Source organism: Lytechinus variegatus, chromosome 5 (assembly GCF_018143015.1).
Source record: "Lytechinus variegatus isolate NC3 chromosome 5, Lvar_3.0, whole genome shotgun sequence".
Lineage (NCBI taxonomy): Eukaryota > Metazoa > Echinodermata > Echinoidea > Temnopleuroida > Toxopneustidae > Lytechinus > Lytechinus variegatus.
In genome coordinates, this window is record NC_054744.1 from 6,142,147 (window position 1) to 6,154,910 (window position 12,764).

At 37.5% G+C, this 12,764-nt stretch overlaps 1 protein-coding gene across 1 annotated transcript in view; it reads left to right on the plus strand.

The window, feature by feature from the left end:
• Window positions 1-1,906: 1,906 nt before the first annotated feature.
• Window positions 1,907-12,764, plus strand: part of LOC121415143 — a 33,723-nt gene continuing 22,865 nt past the window's right edge. Inside the window, exons 1-5 of the mRNA XM_041608275.1 lie at window positions 1,907-2,030; window positions 6,742-6,863; window positions 8,391-8,596; window positions 10,823-10,909; window positions 12,376-12,513. Of these exons, the coding sequence (XP_041464209.1) occupies window positions 1,995-2,030; window positions 6,742-6,863; window positions 8,391-8,596; window positions 10,823-10,909; window positions 12,376-12,513 (589 nt within the window). The 5' untranslated portion in view covers window positions 1,907-1,994. The remainder of the gene's footprint in view (window positions 2,031-6,741; window positions 6,864-8,390; window positions 8,597-10,822; window positions 10,910-12,375; window positions 12,514-12,764) is intronic.

Sequence of the window (12,764 nt, forward strand, 5' to 3'; positions counted from 1 at the left end):
TGTTATTTCGGAACCGCTTATATACCTATATAGCGGCTAGCCTGGGGTATAGCATTTCGCGCGAAAGTTGAAAGTAAAAAGTCAGCGCAGTGGATCTATTGCGAAAAATGTCCGGGGCGCTGATCGATTCCGCCCCCTTTCCATCTTATTAGGATAAGAACAAAAACTAATTTTGCTTGTGATAGATTTTGACATATAACTGTACTTTTCAAAATATTCAAAAGATTTTCTTTTCCTTAATTTAGCCTCCTTTTCTCTGGCTTTTATTTTTTAGTCTTGAAAATTCCTGGAGGGCAATGTATGCCCTTAACCCCCCATCTGTACGCCAGTAGAAGGGAAAATTTGATTCTGTATAATATTATGTACCAAGTAATAGTGTGTGGAAACATCATGGGAATCATCAACTCCTTCTTCATTTGCAGTACTAGTTTGAGAAAATATATAATATGAAGGGCGGTGATCCGGGGGGGGGAGCACAGTGCCCCGGCACTTTTTGAAGCACTGAAAAGTGCCCTTTTTATGCAAGAAAAATGCCCTTTCCCGAATGTCCCTTTCATCAGGAAGGGACCCATTTTAGGTGTTACCAAGTGCCCTTCTCATATTATAGTGCCAAATTTTACCAAAAAATCCGCCCTCATGAATGTGTTCGGTGCCCCTTTCACCTGAGAAGGGCCAGTTTTATTATACTTCTGAGTAAGTGGCCTTGTATTCTTGTAAGTGAATCGATCAGTGCCCCTATATTTACCCAAGAAAAGTGCCTGCCCCTCGATCACGAACATGTCCTGTCTGAGTGACCTGCATGAGAAGGATCCGTTTTACGCCGATACGTTAATTGGCAAGTGCCCTTTTGCCATCTTATAGGTGCCATTTCTCGAATCAGTGCTTGATCTGCTTTTTACCCAAGAAAAGTGCCCCCATGCACGAACATGTCCTGTGCCTCTTTCATCTGAGAAGGATCCGTTTTAGCATGCCCCTTTGCATTCTTACAGGTGCCCTTTCTCGTATCAGTGCCCATTTTTTACCTATAAGAAAAGTGCCCCCACCCCACGAAGTCTTATGTGCCCCTTGCACCTTAGAATAAAGGACTAAGTGTATAATACGAGTGCCCCTTCTTTTCTAATAGATGCCTAGCTGTCATATCGTCAGATAAGTTGTCCTGAAAAATTGTAAAACAACACTCTGTTCGTGCCCGATGAGCTCCCCGTTCTTTTATTCAAGACTTATTCATAGCGCCGTAAGTTCTGCTTCTTCTGCAAGTTAGTGCATATGATGAATGAAAAAATAATTCTACGGCCTTCAGTTTCATAAAAAAAGATCATGACTTTGTGGGTGGAGGTAGATAATTTTTTTTTAAGATCATGGCCGTACGCAGCGGGGGGGGGGGGCGGGGCAGGGTGTTACCCCCCCCCCGGAAATTAAAAAAAACACATTATTTTATTGCAGATTTTCACAAAATTCACCAAAAGTACGCACAAAATCCATCAATTTCACCAGCTTAAACAAATGCAAAAGCTCCTCAATGATAAGCTCGGTCGCTTAGCTCCCTGATCGCTTTCTAGTAATTATTTCTAAAAATTTTATGCGTGCTGCCCCCCCCATAAATTTCTGCATACGGCCACGTTTAAGATAGCGCCCTTTTCCCTTTGCCTCGATCCCCCTTCAACTTCGCTCCGCCGCCCCTGAATTGAACCCTTTCAAATTCGTCTACATGTAATTAACATGGGACATGGGAGCAAAATGCTCGGGCAATATATGGCATGCGCCTATAGCGAGCTGAACACAACCGACCCGATGAAGCCGGAAGCCTCAAGCCTCAAGACCGGCTAGCGCCTCAAGATAGGGTAGGAAAAATAAACGACTGTCGTATTGCGTAATCATATGCATACGGAACCGAACCAGACAACATCATCAAGACTGCGCTGCCAGCTGATTTTCACTATTTCAGACTTGAAATTTAGTTATTCTGATCTGGTGAACAAGCTAATAAGTGTTTCATGGATACCAATGACGATTTACATCTCTCTATCCCAGTAAGTTATTGCTATGGTCATGATTGATGGTCGTGTGAATCATTTTTTCATCTGTTTCAATTTTAAGTTAAAATTAAAAAATTTTAACGTTATCGTTTACGTGAGGACACTTAAAAAATTGAAACCTTAACTTAAGTTCTTTCTTGTCTTTGCATTGCACAAAAACTAATTAATGTTGTAAGATAGGGCAAAAGTAGGAATTAATTAGGATAGGAATTAGGATATCGGATCAGATTTTTCACTTGCAAAATCTAAATGATTTAAATCAGTTCTGATATCGGATCGGATTATGTTAAAAACAAAAAAATGTATGGTATTAAATGGTAATTTTGGTTGAGTGGGCGCGTGAAGTAATGTTCCCAATTATGATCAAAAGAGGTTGATGCATGCGGTCGCTGGTGCATGTGCGTGTGAGCGGGCGATGAGTGAACAAACTGACAAGTGCTTTGATTTGATTGTGCATTGTTAAGTCGTGATCTTTGTTTTGTGATGATGAAGATGATGATGTAATATTGGTGACGCAGAGATGCCAAGTTCAAAGACCAGCTATGCGAGAGATTTTCTGTGAATCTGAGTGAGATCACGGACCTTGTGTACAATGTATATGGGGATAGGCTGTGATAGTTGCGTGAGACAGAGATTTGACGGGATGAACAAGAGTCCAAAATGCTTGAGTCTCACGCATAATGCGTGAGACTTGGTACATGTAGCTCTGGTGACGATGAAGATCGTATTAATTATGCTTGCCAACGCACTTTGAAAAAAAATAGTGGAAGATCTGATGTAAAGTATTAGTAAATATAATTTCATGAAAGTCCACATGAACGACTCTACTTCCGCGTATTCCGCCTCCCTTCCATTTTTTGTGTGTGTTGTTTTAGTCTGATTATTCTCGTTGAGGAGTTATTCTTCTCTTTCTTCATCACCCTCTTCTCCTCTAATTTCCATTATAAATGCATGTGTTGAAATTAATCATATTCGTTTAGAGAAATTACTTCTACTCAACAACCAACCTGCGGATAGCCGCTGATCCTCGAATACCGGGGGAAGAACAACTAAGAAGAAGAAGTTTATATGATATTTGTTTATTACTTCATGTATTTCGATACTTTCAAAGAATTCTGAGTTCAGAGTTTCTTAGGAAGTCCGGATTTATTTGGCAACATGTTTCTACTTGTTAATCAATTTGTAAGCTTTTGTATTTTTTTTTTTTTGGGGGGTAATAGTTTTATTTAATTTATTTTTTGGTGTTATTACTGATAAAAGTCCAATTGTTGATTTTGCTCTTGTACAGTTTTAATATACTGATGGGGCGGAAGGTATTGGTACATGATACATCCATTAAAATGAATAACATTTCATATCGATATTCAGTGCAATAAATCCCCCCCTGCAATTATTTCATTCGTCCTAATGTTGGTAAAATATTTTGACATAAAAACTACTGCCTGAGTACTGACCTTGTCCTCACATTGGATCTGAGTCAGGACACATCAATCAGTTGCTTGTCAGAGGGCACTTTTCTTTTTACAGTCCATTGAGGAATGGAGGAATTTCAGCCGTATATAAAGCAAGTACCTTAAGTAATGTAGATCAATAAGACAACACATCTTTTGATTGTATAACATGATGTAACATCCATAATTACCACAAAGTGTAGTGTAGCATTCAAAACAAATGCAATCAACCTCTCATAAATAAAATAAAATAAAATATTTAGGGATCAATATGATAAAAATTTATTGAAAACAAGTCATAGAAAACGATCAATATGTTGATTGCCATATTGTATAGAATATGCGAGTAAATCAAGGCAAGGCAGATAGAGTTAACAGGGAAATAAAAGGCGATAAAGGTACCTAAAAATACTGATTTAAAAAAACACAAAATGAGAAGGAGATGAAGATGCAGAATTGGAAGAAGAATAATTCAGAAGAAGAAGGGGAAGCAGAAGAAAAAAAAAAGAAGAAATAGAAGTTGAAGAAGAAGAGGAAGAAGAACAACAAAATATAACCTATTTTTGAAGAAATTGCCAGTTTACCTTAATAACGGCCAACTTGTGGAGATAGTCAGTTTTTATCACACACATTTTCTTTCCAGCAAGAGAAAACATTCAGAAAAGTTAGCTTGACATTGGGCATGAGAGATAAGACATCGCCGTTCTTGATAATTCTGGGTAAGCTAGATTCTTGTCAAACCAGGACTTCCTCCCACTCTCCCTCTTGTCCTCAACCCCCCCCCTTCTCTTTCGCTCCATTCCCCTACCTCAATTTCAATTATTTGTAAATACTGAACATGGCAAAATATCACACATAATATGAATATACAAAAGAATAACATGACAAAGATACTTCAGATGAGTAGGTGAATAAATCGTTGTTTATAATATTTTGATGATTAACAATATAAATTTACAGATATTTATATCAACAGTAATTGGGAAAGATATAAGCACAATCGAATTGTTACAATTTTAATGTTTATTTAAAATGTCATTCCGTGTACATGTAGATGATGTAGTTCATTAGTTTGAACTTTGACCCCCAAAACACATTTATCTCACATGTAAATTTAACTCACAATAATTTCACTTTCATCAATTCTTAGCACTTTCTATGGTGACAGTACATGTATAACCTCTGCTTTTTAATCAATTTGTGATCTCTTTGATCATCTCTTCCTCCAGCATGGTTCGAGCAGGGTTAGGCCTGTGGGTGAGAAATTTGATCTTTGTTTATGCAATTAAAAAAAAAATTGTTGCATGCGGTCAGCTACATTGTAGCTGACCCCCTAAAGCTTTGTTTATGTTTTGGGTGGCCGACGAAGGTCAGAGATCGAGAGTGATGAAGGTCAGGATATCGGGGCGAGATTGATGCCAAGAGAGGTGGGAACTGCAAAGATCATAGGCCTGCTTGCCGATATCTTATCTTGAAAGATATTATTTTGTTGAAAAACTTTTCTAGACTCTGCAGTTGTGATGGTAATATCATTTACGTTCATTGTACTCGCAGGCCGTTATGCAGGCCATTAATTCATTCATCACATCACACTGGCGATCGACGGTGTGTGTGTGTTTTGACTTGGCTGCAGGGTGGTGTGTGGCTCACGATGCTTGGCAAGCGCAGGCATGAAACTTGGCTCACGCTTTGACTAGCTCGATGCTGTTTCGTCGTCTCCATGCTTGAAATTCTTGAATGTATTTGTTTTTAATTTTCAATCCGATCTTTCCGATTTTTATCCTCAAGTATCAAAATCGGAAAAATGTAGGAAAAAGGGGGAAATCTGATCAGATCGGGAATTAAAAATAAAAATCGGTTACAATGTTACTATAAATTCAACAGACTAGTTTAGTTAAAACTTTTGGACTTTCTTTCCTGTTTTGTTCTGTATACTGCACTAACAATTTCGAGATGAAACTTTGCTTGTTAACTTTTTTCAAATGGCTGTTTTAAAATCGGGTGTCCGGACACAACAATTATTTGGGTATTGCTAACGTTAGACCAAAAAGCTTCAGTCTCTGTAAATTAGTTGTTCCGCTGAATGGGGATGATAGTAAAATGTCAGAAATTGTTAAATTAAATCTCCAGAAAGTGAGAAACAACGGTTATTCCTATGGTCTAGGTAAATGAAGTTTCTCACCGGCCGACTTCGAGCAAGTTTCCCCACTGACTACCTGCCTCTCAGAAATCAGGCAATGGATGGTACTGAATTTTGTCAAGCCGAATGATGACAAGACTGAATATCTAGTCATTTCTTCACCACATATGCGAAACAAGATTGTTCCACAAAATCTTCAAGTTGGCTGTGTGTCTGTCCCTCCCTCAGAGAATGCTCGTAATCTTGGCGTCTTCTTTGACCAGTGTATGAAGATGGTCAAGCATATTTCCAAGGTGTGACAGGCAACTTACTACCAGCTCTACGGAACATATCAGCTCTAAGAAAGCCTTATTCATTCCTTAATCTCCTCCAGGATTGACTTATGTGACAGTCTGCTGGCTGGTCTTCCTTCCACTGTGCTGAACAGACTCAAAGGCATACACAATGCTGCTGCTCGCCTACTACAGTAACTGGTACAAAGAAATATGACCACATCGCCCCTATTCTCTCAGAGTTGCATTGGCTACCAATTAAGTACAGGATTGAATTAAAAATCCTCCTCCTTACTTTCAAGGCTGTGCATGGTGTAGCTCCAGGATACGTGACCTCCCTTATATAACAGTGCCATGTACGTCCAGGCTTGTGCTCATCTGATACTGGTGTCACTCTTCATGTACCCATCACACATCTAGGGGGATTTGGAGACCGTGCCTTTTCTTCTATTGCTCCTTTGGAGCTCCCTTCCTTCATCACTTCTTGAAATTGACAGCATAGAACTCTTTAAATCGTCTCTTAAAACTCACTTATTTCGGCAGATGTGTAGTGCCAAGATAGTTAGGGTGCTCTTCCGATCGCTCCCCCTCGATCTTCGAGAGTGGTATTGTATTAGATATACATAATGTTTGTATTTTGTGGGAATAAGTTGGAAAATATACAAAATCACTGATCAACTATTTTTAATTGTACATGCATAAGGTTACATACATGTAATTTATAAGGTTCAGTTCTGGACGCAGGATCTCCTGTTCCTGTAACGTCCAGCTCCTGGTGATATGGAGTGATGTCTGAAGAATAATTTGATTGATTGTTTATTCATCTCCCATTCACTATTCAGTTGGACCCCCTCAAAGACTCCTTCAGCTGCCCGATATGCATGTGCCTGTTTCACATGACGACCCTCACGCTGTGTGGACACCGTTACTGCGAAGGATGCATTCTAGAGTGGATTGATAGGAAGTGAGTAGTATTGTATAGATCTCAGAGAATAATAGGCATCATTTCAGGGAAAATTACATGGGGGTAGGGGGGCTCCGGTCAGTTTTACCCTCGTAATGCTGAAAATGGCCCTGTAAAAAAGAAACCTCTGAAAATCCCTCCTTCCCCTGTTCTGAGAAGTGCATAATACTAGAAGTAAAACCTTCTTTTTTAAAATATGAATTCCCATAATGATTTCCTCTACCTCAGATCTTATTCTGTAGCAACCATATTATCTAAATTGTTTTCATGATATTCTTCTCTCTTTTTAAGATACAGTGTCCCAAATATATAAACTTAACACTGGGGCTCAAAATAGCCCTGGATAATCACAAATAGCCAGCATAAATCCCCAATTAATTGCAATAAAGCTTATCCAATGTTGCAGACTTAGCCAGTAGGTTGTGAAAAATAGCCCAGCCCTCTCCCCCCCCCCCCCCGAAAAAAAATATATACATATATTTTTTTTTTTAGAGAGAGAGATACATGTATGCTCCTTTGAAAATCTACGTTTTTATTTCTACGGCACTTACTAAACCATTTATGATTATTGTATTCCATATGCTGAAGCAGACTATTTCTATATAAACCCCTCAAAAAAAAGTTCTGCAACTCAAGTTTGAGTGCAAATAAATTTCTTAGTGTGCCATCATCATATATATAAAGTGGTATCATTAGAAAGTATGATTATTCCTTTTGACGATCATGTGTCATTTGTAATGCTTGTGTTATCATGAAATACACAGACATGATAAATATGCAGCAATGTAAAAAATGAAATGTTGCAAAATTCGTTGCCATGTCATGTTTGAGTTCTGCAACTCAAACTGCAAGTTTGAGTGCTAATTAATTTCTTAATGTGCCATCATCTTGTGTAAAAGTGATATCTTTAGAAAGCATGTTTATTCTTCTTTACAATCATGTTTCATTTGTAATGCTAGTGTTATCATGAAATACACAGACACGATAATACGCAGCAATCTTAGAAATGAAATGTTGCAAAATGAGTCGTTTCCAATAGCGAATTTCCAATTGTTTCGAGGATGGACCGACGACCGAGTGCATTCACTGTCGCCTGTATGGTGGAAATTCTATAGAAATGGAGACTCTTGTTAGAAATCAATGCATTTTGCAAAATTTCACTTCTGACTTTTCTCGATGTTCAGGGTGATTGCATATTCCATGATTGCATAATCACAGCAAATGGCATGTCATTGTAAAGAGGAATAATCCAGCTTTCCAATGATACCAGTTTCATCTTTTATACTTCATTAACCAAAAAGAAATCATCCCCCAAAACTGAGTTGCAAAAATTTTTTGAGGGGTTTATATATATTTTTTTTTGGGGGGAGTCTCATATCCTATAATCACCAAGCACAGATGGCTTGCAAGTGAAATCCTGATTTATAGTACAAGTTATGTACAGTACACATTTTAATGGTATTCATTAGGGCAGAAAGGTTCTATCGTAAAATCACCATTAAATGACAAACCTCCTTGTCCTTTCAGGCGCAGATGCCCATGTTGCAATGCCCCCGTGAGGATCGCGGACCTGATTCGTGATACGGGATTTGACGCTTTGATCCAGATAGTCGTACAGCAGAAGAACAAAGCAGAGGATGCGTATTTCTCAGACCTCATCAAAAAGTGTAAAGCACCTGTCTCAGATATGGCTGAACCCATTGCCAGTGACCAACCAACGAGTACAACTCCTGGTGAGTGTGTTACGAATAATAATTTCTTCTATATAGCACTTAAAGAGAAATGAAACCTTTGGAACAGGCTTGTGTCGAAACAGAAAAATCAAAGAATGAGAACAAAGAAAGTTTGAGAAAAATCAGACAAATAATGAGAAAGTTATGAGCATTTGAATATTGCAATCACTAATGCTATGGAGATCCTCCCATTTGCAATGCGACAAGGATGTGTGATGTCACATGTGAACAACTTTCCCTTTGATGGACTATAAAGTACCCTCAAAATGTCTCTTTCTGCTTTTACTTGTGATGATACAAACTCTTTATCCATCATGTATTCTTTAAAAATCTGTATTACATGCCCTCCTATAGAAAGAACACATGATCTACTGATAGATGTGATAAAAGAGGCAATTTAAGTGAAATAAAATAATGGGGAGAGTTGTTCACAAGTGACATCATACATCCTTGTCGCATTGCCAATTTGAGGATCTCCATAGCATTAGTGATCGCGATATTCAAATGCTTATAACTTTGTCATTATTTGTCCGATTTTTCTCAAACTTTTGTTGATCTGTTTCTTTGATTTTTCTGTTTTCACATATATGCTATCTTGTTCCAAAGGTTTCATTCCCCTTTAATGCATCAGGGGTGTGTTTCCCAAGAGTAAAGTATGACTTATGGGGTGTAGCATGAAACTTGCGATCAATTGCAAGTCTATTTTTGCTCCCTAGATCAATCATATGTCTTGCAGTTAATTGTAAATTAGTGATTGATTGCTAATCTGCTCCTTGAAACAAGAAGTTTAATCTAATTTGCTATAACTAATGTTGATCTATCAGTTGTAAAATTGCAACATAATATTTGCAATTGATCGCAAATGTTTTCTTGCAACACCCCCTTATAGAGTTGCACTTAAATGTCTAGTTGCATGCCGTATTAAAGTCTTCACCGCATTGGTCAAAATCATGCTGACAGGACGAGCGCTATTGCGTATTAATCAATGATATTGCACGTTTAATCGCATGCGCATCAGCATTAAGCACGGCTCTAATGGGGTGTTTCAAGAAAATATTTGCAATCAATTGCAAATATTCTGTTGCAATTTTACAATTGATAGATCAATTTTAATTATTGATTACACTCCTTGTTTCAAGAAGCAGATCAGCAATCAATCGTAAATTTGCAGTTTGCATAAAAAACTTATGATTGATTTAGGGATCAGAAATAGACTTGGATTTGATCGTAAGTTTCTTACAGTACCCCTATAAGTCACACTTAACTGTTTGTGAAACTTGCCCCTGAACGATGTCTGTAAAGCACCTTACATTGTATGTCATCAGAGTCTGACTTGCCTACACATGATGTGTGCACTTTCTTCACTCCCTGGGGAGCATTTCCAGGAAGGGTTACACAGATTGTGAAGCAGCAGAGGGGGTCTATAAAGCTCCCATCCAGAAATCATTGCTAATTATTGGCTGAGAGTGAGACATATGAATTCATATAAATAAAAGTGATAAAAAAATTAATATGGACCTTTTATATAGCGCAGTTACCGTATGCATATACTTACTGCATTTGAAAATTTGTATCATGTAACCCCGGCTGTAGCCGAGTCAACATGTAGGCGCTCAAGCATTCAAGGAATTTTTTTCCTACTAGGTACCCACTTTCTTCACCTGGGTTGAGTGCAGCACAATGTGGATGTATCCACCCTGTTAGATGCCCAAGGTGATCCTATATTACCCTGGCTTAGCTAGTCTAAGCTCAAAGCTTTTTTTGAGGAATTACTTCTTGCCGGTACCCATTTACCTCACCTGGTAAAAGTGCAGCATAATGTGGGTAAATTTCTTGCTGAAGGAAAACACGCCATAGCTTGGAATCGAACCCACGTCCTTCAGATTGAAAGATGAGAGTCTTAACCACTAGACCACGACAGCTCTCAATCCTACTCCTTCCCCCAAGAGATACATGTATAAACTATCAAATTAAGTAAAGATAGGATAAATTATCAAGAAGAAGAAATTAAAATGAATGTGGTAGAAAACAAATAAAAACAAAAATAAGCTGAAATATTGAAAAGAAATTGAAATTATGATAATAAAATAAATGCAATAATTTCACAAATTGAATATCCGTTTAGTCAATAATATTAGATGGCATGTTTCCCATAATATTTTGAAATGTTTTTTTTAATTTTCACTTTGATTGTTTATAACTTCCTTTTGTTTTTATTTCACCCAGACGAAGCAGAACCGGGAACATCAAATGAGGCAGAGAAGAAGCCAGCTAAAAGTGCAGAACTATCACCCGTGGAAAGGATACTGCATAGTGAGCATTAAAATACACTTACATTTCTCGTGTAGGATACTGTAAGCCTATCGTTCACTGATACTTCAGTCACATTTCCCCTGTGGCCGCCGTAGGGGGGAGCCGTTTTTAACATTTTTTGTACATTACTAGCTACATGTAGGTGGTTTGAATGAAATGAAGAAAATGGCTGGTTGATAGGTCAAAGCACATGTATGCAGACAGGATACTTGCACAGCATCAAGAGAGAGAGAGAGAAAACACCATAAGCATTCTTACAAGTTATTGTGTTTCTTGCTTTCTACATGTATAGTGAAGAAATTTTGTTAATCGCATTCTTTGCAAGATGTGACTTGGCTATATTTCTACTCCTATCTAATTATATTTGCGGTCAGAGTACATTAGAGTTGGGATTGTTGAACATGATTTTACAGGGATATTTGCATTTTAAGGACGTTCCACAGTTATGTTTCTGCGCATTATGATCTGCGCATAGTTTACACTCTGCGTGCTGACGTCACAATGGATGAACGGGTGATTAATTAGCTGCGGGTATGAGCTGATTTTTCTCAACTTCTGCACTTTAATTTCAGATCCGATGCATTATTTCATGAAGCTAAAAAATTGAATTATTCCGTGGACCATTCAAAAATAATTCCCTACAATTTCAAAATACTTTACTCTGCAGTTCTGCCAAGAATCACAAATATTACCCCGAGTTTGAATAAATGGTAGAGTGGTTTTGATTTTTCTTCACATAGATACAAAGCATTCAGAGCATTTTTGGTGTTTTAAAAAGCACATTTGCTCTAATAAAAATGCTGATAGTTTAAAAACAAGCACATGAACCCCTATTTTTTAATGTTTGTACCTCTTAGGTATACCTTCTTCTACAACTCTGCAAATTTTGGTGAAAATGACATGGATTTTGAATAAAGTGCAGCATTTATTGTACGTTTGTAGTTTGTTACTGAAATTTTACATTTTTTAGATTGGGATTTTGTTATCTTTTACGCCATTTTTAAGAACTGACAGTGCTGTTAAACTTAAAATTGCAAACAAATAGCACTATAAATAGATTCTCCATTCTAACGATACAATTATTAACTATCTTGCGAAATTTGATGACTTTTTCATGTATTTTGACTGAGTAATAGAGGTTTAAACTCATTGTAGTAATCTTGGGCGGTCTAAAAATGCCAAATTCTTTTGAATGCGCAAGATCTTAAGAACATCAATTTGGGTGAACTTTGAAGCTCTATAGCAAAAAATCAAGCACATGGACCTATGTTAATTTTTGCATATTTCGAATATTAAGGTTCTAAAGTATCTATGTGCAAAGTTTGGTTTAAATTACATGGATTTCACTTTAACAGTGGAACGTCCTTAAAGTTCATGCTTGCCCCCACCCCCTGGAAAAAAAAATATTGTGAGATGGGGCTCTTGTAAAGTTTTGCTTCTATCGATCGATTGTTTTTTCTATTCAGAATACATCAGAGTTGGGATTGTTGAACATGAGCGCTATTACCGCAACCTCAAGGGTCAGTTTCAGAAACATTTTGACCATGCTGTGGAGCAGATTGAGAACCTGAAAGACAAAGATGATGAAGCAAGTGAAGCAGAAAGTAAGATTCCAATCTTCATCATTCATTTCTTTTTATACTCCTGTCCTACAGGATGTATTATGGTATCACGCTTGAAAGTATTTATAGAAGTTTAAAACATTTTTGTTTGTTGATTTTCATTTTCATTGAGTGTAATTATGTTATGATTACGTATTATATTTCTTTTATTGAAATAGATTTGAATTTGTGTAATATGATCTAGATTCTACCACCACCATGTTAATCTCCTCCGTCCTCATCACATTAGCAGC